Raw genomic sequence first — 18,906 nt, forward strand, 5'->3', positions numbered from 1 at the left:
GCTGCAGTCTTCTTCCCTTTCCTCTATCCCTGGGCAGATATGCTTATGGGGACGAAAGGACTGAGGCTGAAAAGACGGTGTCTTTTTCTGCATAGATGTGACTTAGGGTAAAAACGGTGGATTTCCCAGTAGTTGCCGTGGCCACCAGGTCCGATGGACCGACCCCAAATAACTCCTCCCCTTTATACGGCAATACATCTTTGTGCCGTTTGGAATCTGCATCACCTGACCACTGTCGTGTCCATAAACATCTTTTGGCATATATGGACATCGCACTTACTCTTGATGCCAGAGTGCAAATATCCCTCTGTGCATCTCGCATATATAGAAATGCATTCTTTAAATGCTCTATAGTAAATAAAATACTGTCCCTGTCAAGGGTATCAATATTTTCAGTCAGGGAATCCGACCAAGCCACCCCCGCGCTGCACATCCAGGCTGAGGCGATCGCTGGTCGCAGTATAACACCAGTATGTGTGTATATACTTTTTAGGATATTTTCCAGCCTCCTATCAGCTGGCTCCTTGAGGGCGGCCGTATCTGGAGACGGTACCGCCACTTGTTTTGATAAGCGTGTGAGCGCCTTATCCACCCTAAGGGGTGTTTCCCAACGCACCCTAACTTCTGGCGGGAAAGGGTATACCGCCAATAATTTTCTATCGGGGGAACCCCGCGCCTCATCACACACTTCATTTAATTTATCTGATTCAGGAAAAACTATAGGTAGTTTTTCCACACCCCACATAATACCCTTTTTTTTTTTGTGGTACTTGTAGTATCAGAAATATGTAACAGCTCCTTCATTGCCCTTAACAAGTAACGTGTGGCCCTAAAGGAAAATACGTTTGTTTCTTCACCGTCGACACTGGAGTCAGTGTCCGTGTCTGTGTCGACCGACTGAGGTAAAATGGGCATTATAACGTCCCTGACGGTGTTTTAGACGCCTGGACAGATACTAATATGTTTGCCGGCCGTCTCATGTCGTCAACTGACTTGCAGCGTGTTGACATTATCACGTAATTCCTTAAATAAGCCATCTATTCCGGTGTCGACTCCCTAGAGTGTGACATCACCATTACAGGCAATTTGCTCCGCCTCCCAACATCGTCCTCATACATGTCGACACACACGTACCGACACACAGCACACACACAGGGAATGCTCTGATAGAGGACAGGACCTACTAGCCCTTTGGGGAGACAGAGGGAGAGTTTGCCAGCACACACCAAAAACGCTATAATTATACAGGGACAACCTTTATATAAGTGCTTTTCCTTTATAGCATTTTAATGTATGTAGTCATATCGCCAAATCAGTGCCCCCCCTCTCTGTTTTAACCCTGTTTCTGTAGTGCAGTGCAGGGGAGAGCCTGGGAGCCTTCCCACCAGCATTTCTGTGAGGGAAAATGGCGCTGTGTGCTGAGGAGAATAGGCCCCGCACCCTTTTCGGCGGGCTTCTTCTCCCGTTTTTCTGAGACCTGGCAGGGGTTAAATACAGCCATATAGCCCCCAGGGGCTATATGTGATGTATTTTTAGCCAGAATAAGGTACTATCATTGCTGCCCAGGGCGCCCCCCCTAGCACCCTGCACCCTCAGTGACCGCTGTTATGAAGTGTGCTGACAACAATGGCGCACAGCTGCAGTGCTGTGCGCTACCTTATGGAGACTGAAAAGTCTTCTGCCGCCGGTTTCTGGACCTCTTCACTTTTCGGCATCTGCAAGGGGGTCGGCGGCGCGGCTCCGGGACGAACCCCAGGGTGAGACCTGTGTTCCGACTCCCTCTGGAGCTAATGGTGTCCAGTAGCCTAAGAAGCCAATCCATCCTGCACGCAGGTGAGTTCACTTCTCTCCCCTAAGTCCCTCGATGCAGTGAGCCTGTTGCCAGCAGGACTCACTGAAAATAAAAAACCTAACAAAACTTTTACTCTAAGCAGCTCTTTAGGAGAGCCACCTAGATTGCACCCTTCTTGGCCGGGCACAAAAATCTAACTGAGGCTTGGAGGAGGGTCATAGGGGGAGGAGCCAGTGCACACCACCTGATCCTAAAGCTTTTACTTTTGTGCCCTGTCTCCTGCGGAGCCGCTATTCCCCCATGGTCCTGACGGAGTCCCCAGCATCCACTAGGACGTTAGAGAAATGCTGTGTACCCAGAAGCCTTGGAATAGCAACAATAATAACAACAGAAGGAAAACTTTAAACCCATCTCACAATGCAAAAGTGATTATAAAACCGAACAGAAAGAGAAGCTGGTGATCAGGGCTACTGGAGACACCTGAAAAACAAAAACGACACTGGGCAGCCGCCTCATGTATGTGTTGGAAGAGCTGCTAATTATTTTTAATATGTTGACAATTACATCCAACTTATTAATAACTGGAAAATGTAAACATGGGCAATGCCAGGTACTTAAGCTAGTTATAATTCATTTTGTGAGACATACGCACAACACTGCTCAATAATTATAAAGGACTGTGCACTGGTTTCAACTTCGAGACCAACCAACAACTTTCTCTTGCTACATTTAAAAACCATTAAGCAATTTAAGGCTTTGTGGCAGCTGATGAATGATGTTTTTATGAGAGGATTATCAATTTATGAGCAACTGAAAAATAAAACAAGGGTACTTCCAAAAAACAATTTTAAAGTTTTGAAAGGTTTTATATTTTTAAGAGATTTACAAACAATGACTGGTGCTCCAGAACATAAAAAAATATCCACTTGTTCAGCTAAGATGGTCCATCCATTAAATTAAAGGGGTCATCTATTACAGAGAGTCACTGATCAACTGTAGACCTAATTTTCAGTTGCAGCTACATTTTACCATTAATTAGAGGCAGGGTTGCAAAAAACAACAACAAAAAAACAACAACAAAAAAAAACAATGTTTTTAAAAAAAATAAAAAAAAATCTTTTTTTGTTTAGACCAATGTATTTTTTTTTGCATTAATATTTTCATGGAAAAAATTGAATCGTGTATTAGAAACCTTGATCAACCATGTTTTAATGTTTTCTAACATTAATAATGTTATTAGGCGTTGGTTAAAGTTTAATATGACCTCCTGAGGTGATCCCGACATTCATTTTTACAATTTGTTAAAGATGTTCACAATGCACATACAAAAAGTGGTTATATAATGCATACAGTATGTATTACTTAAGCAGAAAAACATGTAAAAATGAATGGCATGCATGCTTACAAGTATAGTCACTAAGTGATTGGGTTCTCAACTGTAAATATCGGTAAAACCCATTTATGTGTATAAATGATTAAAACAGCTTTCTGTAAACAAGATTTTTATTTGTAATGTTAAGCTAATAAAGTATGTTTGTAATCACACTTCAGAGCAAGAGAGCACTATGGATGTTTTTCTTTCACTCAAACAAAGGGGCACCAAATTCATGCTAATGGGGGCCACATATGACATATCTAGCATGTGCACTGGTGAGTCCATTTGGTACCATTTACCTGTGAGAAACCATGTGTAAATTTAAAGACCAAAAGATATCACATTCCCAGTGGCCATGCACTTAGCAGACTTTAATAATTTAGCGCTAGATGCGTCATTGCTTGGAAAGTGATAAAATGGAGAGAGAAAAAGTCCCAGCCAATCAGCTCCTAACTGCCATTCTTTTTTAACACAGCCTGTGACATGGCAGTCAGGAGCTGATTGGATGGTGCTTTTTCACTGTCCCATTTTATCATGATCCAAGCAATGATGCATCTAGCCCGCAGTCTACTAAGATTTTGGATATTGGAGGAGGTTTCTCTTTTAGTAAACAAACAGTGTAGGCTGTACAAAAAAAATAAGACTACAATAAGATGATTACAAGAATAGAAAAATTGAAGCAATGTATAAAAAAAAGAACTGTATATACACTATTGATTTCAATATTTACATGAAATGCTTTAATGAATGCTGTTGAATAGCTAGATCTATCTAGATATCATTTTGGTAGATTTGATACAACTATTTTTGTGCTGGTGCCACTATATTGATCTATAATGTTAATTATGAAACTTGTTTTGCACATGTATTGGTAATTACCTGTACATGTGATGAACTACTAACCAAAGAGCTATAGAAGAGGGGATACATACAATATCCTAGTGGCTGGGATGCCGGCGGTCATATGACCGACACCAACATCCTGACTCAGAGAATCTCTCCCCCCCCCCCCCCCCACTCGCCGCCACAGCTTACCAATGAGGAGTCCCAGAAGAGCTCGATCTGGGTTCCGGCGTTCGGGATCCTGGTGCCGGCATTCCGAGCAGTGCTGGGATCCCGTACGCCGCGGTATCCTGAACGGATCCCATGGAAGAGATTCTTTTGAACATAAGATGAGCATGAAAAAAATTTGCAACTAGTTTCAAATTAGTGTAATTATGTGAGCTGTAGGTACCAGGTTAGTGGTTGGAATATGTATACATATCACAGGATTAAGAATCAGTCACGATGTAAGAATAAATTGTAATACATGATATGTAATTTACTTAGAGACAATTACATATATAGGCGCACACCTGTACCCCATCCCTTTCCAGGGAATACTCACTCACATCAGTCCCTGCCCCAGTGGAGCTTACAATCTATATTTCCTATAGTTATAGTCTTAATAAGTTAACAGTGGTAGATTAGTGCGTAGGCATGGTCATCATTCTAGTCAGAGCAACTTTTGACCTGTTTTTTTGGCCTGACCAGATGTACAGTTCAGCAGAACGGACCGCAGATTCCAAAAAATAGTAACACTCATGGTACATGCTGCAGGAGCTGCAATTTCCACATTATACCCCTCAGCTCTCCTGGCACCATGTGCTTCTATTAGAACTAGTTATCCAAAAACTTCTATACAACATACTTTAGCACCATAGAAGATGTAGATAAAAATATTGATCTTATATAAATCTAAGAACAAAAAAACAGTTCTAAATGCATTCTGTAAAGCAACGTAAGCACTATGCTACAGGCGGCTCATTACCCAATGTCTAGAAGCCAAACACTAATGTTATCGTTTAAGGGCAGTAAGTAAAAGTCTAACTTACTTAGACATGTCTCCTTCATGAGTTGAGGAAAATATGGAAACTGAGATCAAAAGAAAAAAAAAAATGAATTCACTTTAAAAAAATGGCACTATTTACAATACCAACGATTAAATTAATAGTGATGGATGAGAAAAAGGCTACAGAGTAAACACAGAATCAGCACAACAATCTGTTCTTACCATTCTCTGTAACCACTTGGCATGAATGAGTATGACTTTCACTCAAGTGTTTGGCCATATCGTCTAAACCAGAAACATCGGTTAGGAAATCACAGTTCAGGCATACCACGGTAATCCGCCTAGTAAAGCATAAAAAATAAAGGATTGTTACAGTGTGTATACTTTGCGAAAGGCTTTAAATATCAATGAAAGCTTAGCACATACATTTACTTTATCAAGTCCACATTTAAAAGTATCACAATTAAAAATAAAGAAAAATGCATTTACCCATTAGGAATAACCTTGCACGCAAATAACTTCCTAAATACATCATATAACTGCATAATAGGATCAGATACTTGCATACTATACATGCAGTGTGTCCTATATAGAAAACCTCATGATTTCTATATAGGAGACTGTTGGTATTTTTATAGTATGTTAAGGGGGATACACACGGAGAGATCCGTGCTTAATTTCTAAGCAATCTGACTAGATTGCTTAGAAATTAAGTACGGATCTCTCCGTGTGTATGCCGATTGCGATGCGCAGCCCCGTACATCGCTATCGTCTGTTCTAGATTGTGCCTACATGCAGGCACAATCTAGATTCATCGCTCACTTCACCGCTGTGTGAAGTGAAGTGAGGCCCCCACCTTGCTCAGCACACATCACGCTGTGTGCTGAGTGGAGGAGAGATGTGTGCTGAGCAGTCTGTGATAGATCGCTCAGCACACATCTCTACGTGTGTAACCCCTTTAGTGTATGAGTGGAAAGGCAAAAAAAAAAAAAAAAAAAAACCAACACACACCTAAACAACTACATCAGTCAGCACCGAACTAAAGACTCTAAAAATGTGGCTCTGTTACGTTTAATTAAATAACTACTGATAAATCAAGAAATCTAAAGCCCATGATTAAAAAGTAAAACAAATAAAATACAATCCAATATTCATTTTCCTTAAACTGGAATCACCAGGAAGAATTACCCAGAAATACACTTACCTATAACATTACAGGAATATGCAAAGATAAACTGACAGTGCTGGGAAGAGGCTACAAAGAAATACCCTGAAAGGTGTTGCTAAGTACCCTGCTCAAATAAGATTGTCTTGGCTATGGTAGCATATTAAACTACAGACATATCAAACGGTCGTTATTAAAAAGGGATGGAGATCCCTGCTTTACAGTATATTCAACTGTCGCTACCTAGCAAATTGGCCAGGTCGCTTCCCTGCTCCCCAAGCAGGACTATACTGCTTATACAGAACTTTGATTCACTTTCACACTGTTTTTTAATTAAATCTGCCTTTTCTGTCAGCATATGCTTCCTTTTCATAAACAGTGCAATCCAGTTACTGGCTTCAGGCAATTCTATCCATGGACAAAAAGAGAGGTACAGGATATAATAGGATGAGCTAGGGTTTTGAAAATGTGGACATCCAGTTTTTAATAGGTTTAGATACATAAACCCAAACATCTAAAGCAATTTGAGTGCATAAAAAGCCACAAGAAACAAATCACATCAAACCTTTTGTCTTTAGGACCCTTTCTAGACGCCTTGGAACGTTTACTGGAATTTCTGCCATGAAAGCTACATGAAGAAAGGGAAAGATCATTGTTCAAAGTATATGAAACATTGACAAACACGTCTCTTCACATAATTTCTCTTGTATGTTTATAACGCCTAATTTCTACAACCATGGATAAAGGATTAGGTCACACACAACAAAGCTTATACTTAACGTATATACTCGAGTATAAGTCGACCCGAATATAAGCCGAGGCACCTAATTTGACCACAAAAACCTGGGAAAACTTATTGACTCGAGTATAAGCCTAGGGTGGGAAATGCAGCTCTACCCATACACAGACCTCATAGTGCCAGATATGCCCCACAGTGCCAGATATGCCCCACAGTGCCAGATATGCCCCACAGTGCCAGGTGTGCCAGATATGCCCCACAGTGCCAGGTGTGCCAGATATGCCCCACAGTGCCAGGTGTGCCAGATGTGCCCCACAGTGCCAGGTGTGCCCCACAGTGCCAGGTGTGCCAGATATGCCCCACAGTGCCAGGTGTGCCAGATATGCCCCACAGTGCCAGGTGTGCCAGATATGCCCCACAGTGCCAGGTCTGCCAGATATGCCCCACAGTGCCAGGTGTGCCAGATATGCCCCACAGTGCCAGGTGTGCCAGATATGCCCCACAGTGCCAGGTGTGCCAGATATGCCCCACAGTGCCAGGTGTCCCAGATATGCCCCACAGTGCTAGATACTTACCCTCCGTCGCTCCCGCGCTGTCTTCTGAAGGAGGGACACGGAGAGCGCAGCTCTCCTCTGTCCCTCCTGCATCTCCGGCGGCAGCGGCGTGTGTTAAAGGAAGTGCCGGTTCGTGCACTTCCTTTACCACTCAGACGCCGCTGCAGGAGGGACACAGGAGAGCCGCGCGCTGCGCTCTCCGTGTCCCTCCTTCAGAAGAAAGCGCGGGAGCGACGGAGGGTAAGTATCTAGCACTGTGGGGCACACCTGGCACTGTGGGGCATATCTGGCACTAAAGCTGACTCGAGTATAAGCCGAGGTGGCTTTTTCAGCCCAAAATAAAGTGCTGAAAAAGTCGGCTTATACTCGAGTATATACGGTAAATATGCTTATCTTCTAAACATACACATAATTGGAAATAATAATGTTACTCTCTGCATTTATCATGATGAACCTATGCCTTTTATTTAAGACAGCACCACTCACCTCATCATGTGTTTTGTGTAGGCTTTATTACAGCTGGTACTGAACTTGCACTTGCTGCAGTGTACGTAAGTGTGGAAATGACCCTCAAAATCTACCACTTGACGATGACACTCCATACATTTATGTACTCCGGAGATAAACCTGATGATAAAAATATTACATAAATCTAGCTGTCAAAAGCCATAAAGAACCTTATATTTACAAAGAACATTAGACTATAGCATGGGTTTGTGAGGGATAGGTCATGTCAAACTAACTTAATTAGCTTATATGAAGTAGTGAGTGAGAACTTAAGAGGGGGTACTGACGGGATAGATGTGTGCTGAGCGATCTTAACACAGACCGCTCAGCACACATCTCCCCCCCGCTCAGCACAGCGCGATGTACTAAGCGAGGAAGGGGGAAGGGCCACGACGGGTGGGCTGCTCACTTCACTCAGTGCTGAAGTGACGACCCGCTAGATTGAGGCTCAATCTAGCACCGGCGATAGCAATGCGTATCGCTAGGGGGGCATACACACGGCAGATCCGTGCTTAAAATCTAAGCATTCCAGTCAGTCAGATTGCTTACATTTTAAACACAGATCTCTCCGTGTGTACCCCCCTTTAGAGATTGGGAAACGCTGTGGATGTGGTCTTTTTAGATTTTGCTAAAGCCTTTGACTCAGTGCCTCAAATGAGGTTGATTTATAAATTGAGAGAGCTTGGCCTAGGAAGAATTTGTACTTGGGTCAAAAATTGGTTGGAAAAATAAGAATTTACTTACCGATAATTCTATTTCTCATAGTCCGTAGTGGATGCTGGGACTCCGTAAGGACCATGGGGAATAGCGGCTCCGCAGGAGACTGGGCACAAAAGTAAAAGCTTGAACTAGCTGGTGTGCACTGGCTCCTCCCCCTATGACCCTCCTCCAAGCCTCAGTTAGGATACTGTGCCCGGACGAGCGTACATAATAAGGAAGGATATTGAATCCCGGGTAAGACTCATACCAGCCACACCAATCACATCGTACAACCTGTGATCTGAACCCAGTTAACAGTATGATAAACGAAGGAGCCTCTGAAAAGATGGCTCACAACAATAATAACCCGAATTTTGTAACAATAACTATATACAAGTATTGCAGACAATCCGCACTTGGGATGGGCGCCCAGCATCCACTACGGACTATGAGAAATAGAATTATCGGTAAGTAAATTCTTATTTTCTCTAACGTCCTAAGTGGATGCTGGGACTCCGTAAGGACCATGGGGATTATACCAAAGCTCCCAAACGGGCGGGAGAGTGCGGATGACTCTGCAGCACCGAATGAGAGAACTCCAGGTCCTCCTCAGCCAAGGTATCAAATTTGTAGAATTTAGCAAACGTGTTTGCCCCTGACCAAGTAGCTGCTCGGCAAAGTTGTAAAGCCGAGACCCCTCGGGCAGCCGCCCAAGATGAGCCCACCTTCCTTGTGGAATGGGCTTTTACAGATTTTGGCTGTGGCAGGCCTGCCACAGAATGTGCAAGCTGAATTGTACTACAAATCCAACGAGCAATCGTCTGCTTAGAAGCAGGAGCACCCAGCTTGTTGGGTGCATACAGGATAAACAGCGAGTCAGATTTCCTGACTCCAGCCGTCCTGGAAATATATATTTTCAGGGCCCTGACTACGTCCAGTAACTTGGAGTCCTCCAAGTCCCTAGTAGCCGCAGGCACCACAATAGGCTGGTTCACGTGAAATGCTGAAACCACCTTTGGGAGAAATTGAGGACGAGTCCTCAATTCTGCCCTATCCGTGTGAAAAATCAGGTAAGGGCTTTTATAAGATAAAGCCGCCAATTCTGAGACACGCCTGGCTGAAGCCAGGGCTAACAGCATTACCACCTTCCATGTGAGATATTTTAATTCCACAGTGGTGAGTGGTTCAAACCAATGTGATTTTAGGAACCCCAAAACCACATTGAGATCCCAAGGTGCCACCGGGGGCACAAAAGGAGGCTGTATATGCAGTACCCCTTTGACAAACGTCTGGACTTCAGGCACTGAAGCCAGTTCTTTTTGGAAGAAAATCGACAGGGCCGAAATTTGAACCTTAATGGACCCTAATTTTAGGCCCATAGACAGTCCTGTTTGCAGGAAATGTAGGAAGCGACCCAGTTGAAATTCCTCTGTAGGGGCCTCTTTGGCCTCACACCACGCAACATATTTTCGCCAAATGCGGTGATAATGTTTCGCGGTTACATCCTTCCTGGCCTTTATCAGGGTAGGGATGACTTCTTCTGGAATGCCTTTTTCCTTCAGGATCCGGCGTTCAACCGCCATGCCGTCAAACGCAGCCGCGGTAAGTCTTGGAACAGACAAGGTCCCTGCTGGAGCAGGTCCTTTCTTAGAGGTAGAGGCCACGGGTCCTCCGTGAGCATCTCTTGAAGTTCCGGGTACCAAGTCCTTCTTGGCCAATCCGGAACCACGAGTATAGTTCTTACTCCTCTCCTTTTTATGATTCTCAGTACTTTTGGTATGAGAGGCAGAGGAGGGAACACATACACTGACTGGTACACCCATGGTGTTACCAGAGCGTCCACCGCTATTGCCTGAGGGTCCCTTGACCTGGCGCAATATCTGTCTAGTTTTTTGTTGATACGGGACGCCATCATGTCCACCTTTGGTTTTTCCCAACGGTTTACCATCTCTTGGAAGACTTCTGGATGAAGTCCCCACTCCCCCGGGTGAAGGTCGTGTCTGCTGAGGAAGTCCGCTTCCCAGTTGTCCACTCCCGGAATGAACACTGCCGACAGTGCTATCACATGATTCTCCGCCCAGCGAAGAATCCTTGCAGCTTCTGCCATCGCCCTCCTGCTTCTCGTGCCGCCCTGTCTGTTTACGTGGGCGACTGACGTGATGTTGTCCGATTGGATCAATACCGCCTGACCCTGAAGCAGGGGTTTTGCTTGACTTAGGGCATTGTAAATGGCCCTTAGTTCCAGAATGTTTATATGAAGAGATGTTTCCATGCTTGACCACAAGCCCTGGAAATTTTGTCCCTGTGTGACTGCTCCCCAGCCTCTCAGGCTGGCATCTGTGGTCACCAGGATCCAATCCTGAATGCCGAATCTGCGGCCCTCTAGTAGATGAGCACTCTGCAGCCACCACAGAAGAGACACCCTTGTCCTTGGCGACAGGGTTATCCGCTGATGCATCTGAAGATGCGATCCGGACCATTTGTCCAGAAGATCCCACTGAAACGTTCTTGCATGGAATCTTCCGAATGGAATCGCTTCGTAAGAAGCCACCATTTTTCCCAGGACCCTCGTGCACTGATGCACTGACACCTGGCCTGGTTTTAGGAGATTCCTGACTAGCTCGGATAACTCCCTGGCCTTCTCCTCTGGGAGAAACACCTTTTTCTGGACTGTGTCCAGAATCATTCCTAGGAACAGGAGACGTGTCGTTGGAATCAGCTGCGATTTTGGAATATTTAGAATCCACCCGTGCTGACTTAACACTAACTGAGATAGTGCTACTCCGACTTCTAACTGTTCCCTGGACCTTGCCCTTATCAGGAGATCGTCCAAGTAAGGGATAATTAAAACGCCTTTTCTTCGAAGAAGAATCATCATTTCGGCCATTACCTTGGTAAAGACCCGAGGTGCAGTGGACAATCCAAACGGCAGCGTCTGAAACTGATAATGACAGTTTTGTACTACAAACCTGAGGTACCCTTGGTGAGAAGGGTAGATTGGGACGTGGAGATAAGCATCTTTGATGTCCAGAGACACCATATAGTCCCCTTCTTCCAGGTTTGCTATCACTGCTCTGAGTGACTCCATCTTGAATTTGAACCTCTTTATGTAAGTGTTCAAGGATTTTAGATTTAAAATTGGTCTCACCGAGCCGTCCGGCTTCGGTACCACAAACAGCGTGGAATAATACCCCTTTCCCTGTTGTAGGAGAGGTACCTTGATTATCACCTGCTGGGAATACAGCTTGTGAATGGCTTCCAAAACTGCCTCCCTGTCGGAGGGAGACTTTGGTAGAGTAGACTTCAGGAACCGGCGAGGGGGAGACGTCTCGAATTCCAGTTTGTACCCCTGTGATACTACCTGCAGAATCCAGGGGTCCACTTGCGAGTGAGCCCACTGCGCGTTGAAATTTTTGAGACGGGCCCCCACCGTGTCCGAGTCCGCTTGTAAAGCCCCAGCGTCATGCTGAAGACTTGGCAGAAGCAGAGGAGGGCTTCTGCTCCTGGGAAGAGGCTGCCTGGTGCAGTCTTTTTCCTCTTCCTCTGCCCCGGGGCAGAAATGAGTGGCCTTTTGCCCGCCTGTACTTATGGGAACGAAAGGACTGAGTTTGAAAAGACGGTGTCTTTTTCTGCGGAGAGGTGACCTGGGGTAAAAAGGTGGACTTTCCGGCCGTTGCCGTGGCCACCAGGTCTGATAGACCGGCCCCAAATAACTCCTCCCCTTTAAACGGCAATACTTCCATATGTCGTTTGGAATCCGCATCCCCTGACCACTGTCGCGTCCATAACGCTCTTCTGGCAGAAATGGACATAGCACTCACTCTTGATGCCAGGGTGCAAATATCCCTCTGTGCATCACGCATATATAGTAATGCATCCTTCAAATGCTCTATAGTTAGTAATATACTGTCCCTATCCAGGGTATCAATATTTTCAGTCAGGGAATCCGACCACGCAACTCCAGCACTGCACATCCAGGCTGATGCGATTGCTGGTCGCAGTATAACACCAGTATGTGTGTATATACCCTTCAGGATATTTTCCAGCCTTCTATCCGCTGGTTCTTTGAGGGCGGCCGTATCAGGAGACGGTAACGCTACTTGTTTAGATAAACGTGTGAGCGCTTTATCTACTCTAGGGGGTGTTCCCCAACGCGCCCTAACCTCTGGCGGGAAAGGGTATAGTGCCAATAATTTATTAGAAATTAGCACTTTTTTATCGGGGGAAACCCACGCTTTATCACACACCTCATTTAATTCATCTGACTCAGGAAAAGCTACTGGTAGTTTTTTCACTCCCCACATAATACCCTTCTTTGTGGTACTTGTAGTGTCAGAAATGTTCAATGCCTCCTTCATTGCCGTGATCATGTAACGTGTGGCCCTACTGGACATTACGTTTGTCTCCTCACCGTCGACACTGGACTCAGTATCCGTGTCGACCCACTGAGGTAACGGGCGTTTTATCGCCCCTGACGGTGTCTGAGACGCCTGGACAGGCACTAATTGATTTGTCGGCTGTCTCATGTCGTCAACAGTTTTTTGTAAAGTGCTGACATTGTCACGTAGTTCTTTAAATACAACCATCCAGTCAGGTGTCGACTCCCTAGGGGGTGACATCACTAATACAGACAATTGCTCTGTTTCCACATCATACATGTCGACACAATCGTACCGACACCCAGCACACACACAGGGAATGCTCTGATAGAGGACAGGACCCCACTAGCCCTTTGGGGACACACCAGAGCGCTATATATATATATATCCCTATATATATATATATATATATATATAGGGATAACCTTATATAAGTGTTACTCCCTTTTATAGCTGCTGTTTATAATTTAGCTGCCAATAGTGCCCCCCCTCTCTCGTTTTTACCCTGATTCTGTAGGGACTGCAGGGGAGAGTCAGGGAGCCGTCCTTCCAGCGGAACTGTGAGGGAAAATGGCGCTTGTGTGCTGAGGAGATAGGCTCCGCCCCTTCACGACGGCCTTATCTCCCGCTTTTTTCTGGAAAACTGGCAGGGGTTAAATACATCCATATAGCCCAGGAGCTATATGTGATGTATTTCTTTTGCCATCCTAAGGTATTTCTGTTTTCATTGCGTCTCAGGGCGCTCCCCCCCAGCGCCCTGCACCCTCAGTGACCGGAGTGTGAAGTGTGCTGAGAGCAATGGCGCACAGCTGCTGTGCTGTGCGCTACCTTAGTTGAAGACAGGAACGTCTTCTGCCGCCGATTTCACCGGACCTCTTCGTTCTTCTGGCTCTGTAAGGGGGCCGGCGGCGCGGCTCCGGGACCCATCCAGGCTGAACCTGTGATCGTCCCTCTGGAGCTAATGTCCAGTAGCCTAAGAAACCCAATCCACTCTGCACGCAGGTGAGTTCGTTTCTTCTCCCCTTAGTCCCACGATGCAGTGAGCCTGTTGCCAGCAGGACTCACTGAAAATAAAAAACCTAAAATAAACTTTTACTCTAAGCAGCTCAGGAGAGCCACCTAGCATGCACCCTTCTCGTTCGGGCACAAAAATCTAACTGAGGCTTGGAGGAGGGTCATAGGGGGAGGAGCCAGTGCACACCAGCTAGTTCAAGCTTTTACTTTTGTGCCCAGTCTCCTGCGGAGCCGCTATTCCCCATGGTCCTTACGGAGTCCCAGCATCCACTTAGGACGTTAGAGAAATAGGGAACAGAGGGCCTAATTCAGATCTGATCGCAGCAGCAAATTTTTTAGCTAATGGGCAAAACCATGTGCAGTGCAGGTGGGACAGATGTAACATTTGCAGAGAGTTAGATTTGGGTGGGTTATTTTGTTTCTGTGCAGGGTAAATACTGGCTGCTATATTTTTACACTGCAATTTAGATTTCAATTTGAACACACCCCACCCAAATATAACTCTCTCTGCACATGTTATATCTGCCCTCCTCCGCAGTGCACATGGTTTTACCCATTAGCTAACAAATTTGCTGCTGCGATCAGGTCTGAATTAGGCCCAGAGAGTGGTGGTCAACGGAACATTTTCAAGCTGGGCTAAAGTATTAAGTGGTGTGCCTCAAGGATCTGTACTAGGGTCACTTCTATTTAACAAAATTCATTAATTACATAGGAGATGTCTTAAGAGCAAAGTGTAGATTTTTGCTGATGACAATAAACTGTAAGATAATTAAATCATATCAGGATTTAGACTTTCTGCAGAACGACTTAATTAAACTGGAGGTTCGGGCAGTTAAGTGGAGTATGAGGTTTAATATGAAGAAATTTAAAGTTATGCATTTTGGGACCAAAAACAAACATGCAATCTATAAATTAAATGGGGTAAATGTAGGAAAATCAGTAACGGAGAAGGATTTGGGGGTGCTCATTGATAGTCAGGGTGCTGCAGCAAAGGCCAATAAGGCATTATCATGCATAAAACGGGGAATAGAGACAAGGGAAGCCAGTGTAATCCTGCCACTATATTATAAATCATTGGTACTGCCGCATCTAGAATACAGTGTACAATTCTGGGCACCACACTAATATATATATATATATATATATATATATATATATATATATATATATATATATATATATATATATATATATATATATAAAAAAAAAGACATCATGGAAATTGAAAATGTACAGTGAAGAGCTACAAAATTGATAAAAGGCTTAGAATCATTGGGTTATGAGAGAAGGCACACTAGGTTAGATGAGTTTACATTAGAAAATAGGCATTTAAGAGAAGACATGATTAATATTTACAAATACATTAACGGTCTATACATGGAACTATCAGGCTCTTATCGAGAGATCTGTACACAGACACGCGGTCACACTCTAAAGGTTAGAGGAGAGGAAGTTTCATACCCAGCAAAGGAAGGGGTTTTTCACAGTAAGGGCAGCAAAGATGTGGATTTCTTTGCCAGAGAATGTTGTGACTCAATTGCTACGTTTAAAAAATGGTTAAACACATTTTTTGCAGAAATGGCATCCAAGAAAATAACCTTTAATAACGTATGGTAGTATGTGGGGCAGTGAAAGCAAATCCAGAGCATAGCAGATCAAATATCGGTTGAACTCAATGGACAAATTGTATTTTTTCAACCTCAACAACTATGTTACTATACTGAACGTCATCACACAGAAATGTTATCTGCTGTCTTTAATAACGCCTGGGCTGGTCACACACCTATTTTTGATTCATACTTACCAACACAGGAAGAACTCCAGCAAGACAGGTGTGTCAAAGAGGGCGTCCTGTGCCCCCTACGGACTCCAAGAAAAGGATTTAACGAGGTAAGACCATAAATCCCATTTTATTGAACGTCCAACTAGGGGCACAGGAAGCATAACTAGGAGGACGTCCTAAAGCTGTCCCGTTACGGGCGGGGACGCTCCTGTACTGCGTTAAGGACCCTACGACCGAATGCTGTATCAGCCAACGCAAAGGTGTCAAACGTATAAAACTTGATGACTGTCTGGGCAGAAGACCATGCAGCAGCCTTACAAAGCTGTTTAGCAGAGGCTCCATGAGAGGCTGCCCACTAAGCACCCACAGCTCGTGTCGAATGAGCAGTAACCCGCAGGGGTAGCAATGTTCACTGGCAGAACCGTCAAACGGAGCCACCTGGCCAAGGTCTGCTTAGAAGCCGGCCAGCTCCGTTTGCAAGAATCCAGAAAGACAAACAGGGAATCCGATCTGCGGATATCCCTAGTTCTGTTAACATAAACGTGGAGAGCCCACACCACATCAAAGGAAGCCTTCTTCGGAGGCACAGCCAACAAATCCATTACTACAATTTCCTGGTTCAGATGGAACAGAGAGATAACCTTGGGAAGGAAGCCCAAGAGGAGTACGGAGGACTGCCCTGTCCGGGTGAAACACCAGGAAAGGCAAGCGCCAAGACAAGGCACTGAGGTCAGAGACCTGCAGGGCTGAAGAGATAGCCAAGAAGAATAAAAGGTCTTCTAGGTAAGCTAATCGATTCCATCAGTTCAAAGGGAGCGGCTTGCAGGGTCCGAAGCACCAGGAAGAGATCCCGTGGGGCCACCGTAGCCACGAAGGCGGGCTGGACATGAAGGACTCATTGTAGAAATGTTTTAACAACTGGCAAGGTAGCCAGCTGCCGCTGAAAAATAACCGAAAGGGCAGACCCCTGAACTTTCAGGGACGACAATCTAAGGACCAGGTCTAAACCCGACTGAAGAAATGCTAAAAGTCGGGCCAGACGTGAGTATCTAGGGTTGAAGTTTCTAGAGGAACACCACGTAAAGTAGGTTTTCCAGACTTTATGGCAGATCCTGGCTGACAAATTCTTCCTGGCACGGAGCATAGTCCGGATGACTGTCCGGGAAAAAACGTTTCCTCCTCAGGAAGGAAGTCTCAACAGTCACCCAGTCAAAGCGAGGCGGCTGAGATACGGATGCAGACATGGACCCTGCAGCTGGAGGTCCGGACATAACGGAAGATGCCACGGTGTGTCGATGGACAGACTCAGCAGAACCGCGTACCACAAGTGACGCGGCCAATACGGGGCCACCAGGATCACTGTGCCTCCCTCTCGTTTGAACTTCCGCATGGAGATCGGTGAAAAGACATACACAAGGGGAAACGTCCAGAGAGCAGTCAGAGCATCCACCAGAAACGCTTTGGGATCCTGTGTGTGAGAGCCATATCTGCGAACCTGTCTGTTGTGACGAGATGCCATGAGGTCTAATTCCGGAACGCCCCAGCTTCTGATCAACATGCCGAACACTTCCGGGTGTAGTGACCATTCCACGGAGTGCATGTCCTGACGACTGAGGAAGTCCACTTCCCAGCTGAGCCCCCGTCGGATGAACACCGCTGATTGAGCCAGGAGATGCTGCTCCGCCAGTTTAAGATCTTGATGAATTCCTGCATAGCACCTCAACTGCATGTGCCGCCCTGGCAGTTGATGTAAGCGACTGCAATCGCATTGTCCGACTGTACTTTAACTGGATGGCCACGGAGGAGAGACGGAGCAGAGAGAAACGCCCAGTGAACTGCATGCAGTTCCAACACATTGATGGGGAGTGTACTCTCCCACGGCGTTCAGTGTCCCTGGAGGGTGCGATTCCTGGAACCCCCCCCCCCCCCCCCCCGAAGACTGGTATTGGTGGTGATAAAGGTCCCATCCCGGATCCAGAAGGGGCACCCCTTGTCCAGATTGGAATGGAGGAGCCACCACGTCAGGGAAAGCCGAACTTCCCGAGGGGGAACCAGGGTCTGTGATTTAATGTGGATAGGAAAACCGTTCCATCTGCGGAGATCTTCAAATTGTTGAGGGATAGAGTGGACCTCAGCATACTCTATTATATCAAACGTCGCCACCATGGAGCCCAGGACCTCGCAAGCAGGCATGGACAGATACCCTGTGATGGTGGAGGAGCGTCCGAATTCTGGACCAAATGACGAGGATCTTGTCCTGAGGAAGGAAAACTTGTTGGGCTCTGGAGTCCAGTAACTTTCCCAAATGGTGTATTTCTTGCGAAGGTATTAAGGATGATTTCCTCCAATTTATTCTCCAGCCGTGCAGCGGTAGAATATCCACCGTCGTTTGAATTTAGGCTGAGAGTTCCTCCTGAGACTGTGCTAGGAGGAGAAGGTCGTTCAAGTAGGGTAAGATCCGTATCCCCTGGCGCCGCAAGTGCTGCAAACACTGCCATGATCTTGGTGAACACTCATGGAGCTGTTGACAGACCAAACGGCAATACCTGAAAATCGGTAGTGTTTTCCTTGCACAGCAAACCAAAGAAAACATTGATGGCTGGGGCAAATGGGAACATGCAAATACGCGTCCTGGATATCCAGAGACACCATATAATCCCCTGGTTCCAGAGCCAGAATGATAGAGCACAGAGACTCCATGCAGAATTTGGGATGTCTCAGATATATGTTCAACGTTTGGAGGATGAGAATAGGTCGATAGGAACTGTTCGGCTTCTGAACCAGAAATAGAGGTGTCAAAATCCTGACCTCTTTGATCCCGAGGCACTGGAACAATGAGAGAGATGAGAAGGGAGCTGACAGATTGGCGCAGAGCTTCTGCCTCTCCAGGATCCCCCGGAAGCCCCATGGTGGAAAACCTTTGTGGAGGATGATGCCAAAATGTCAGGGCATATCCCTGAGAAGCAACTTCCCTAACCCAGGGGTCCGTCGTGGTTTACGACCACCGAGGAGCAAAAAGACAACCCTGGGGTCCCCCAGGAGGAGGCCTTCCCCGCCACGCGGCATGC

At 45.7% G+C, this 18,906-nt stretch overlaps 1 protein-coding gene across 6 annotated transcripts in view; it reads right to left on the reverse strand.

Moving 5' to 3' along the window:
* ZNF280D (zinc finger protein 280D) overlaps positions 1-18,906 on the reverse strand; it is a 629,515-nt gene that overhangs the window by 447,488 nt on the left and 163,121 nt on the right. For 4 of the 6 annotated variants that reach the window (XM_063926145.1, XM_063926147.1, XM_063926144.1 and 1 more), the window contains 4 exons: positions 7,943-8,083; positions 6,729-6,791; positions 5,221-5,339; positions 5,042-5,081 (listed from right to left, as the gene is read on the reverse strand). In XM_063926145.1, coding sequence (XP_063782215.1) covers positions 5,042-5,081; positions 5,221-5,339; positions 6,729-6,791; positions 7,943-8,083 — 363 coding nt within the window. The remainder of the gene's footprint in view (positions 1-5,041; positions 5,082-5,220; positions 5,340-6,728; positions 6,792-7,942; positions 8,084-18,906) is intronic. The other 2 variants (XR_010179244.1, XR_010179243.1) reach the window with 1 other exon arrangement.

Source organism: Pseudophryne corroboree, chromosome 6 (assembly GCF_028390025.1).
Source record: "Pseudophryne corroboree isolate aPseCor3 chromosome 6, aPseCor3.hap2, whole genome shotgun sequence".
Taxonomy (NCBI): Eukaryota; Metazoa; Chordata; class Amphibia; order Anura; family Myobatrachidae; genus Pseudophryne; species Pseudophryne corroboree.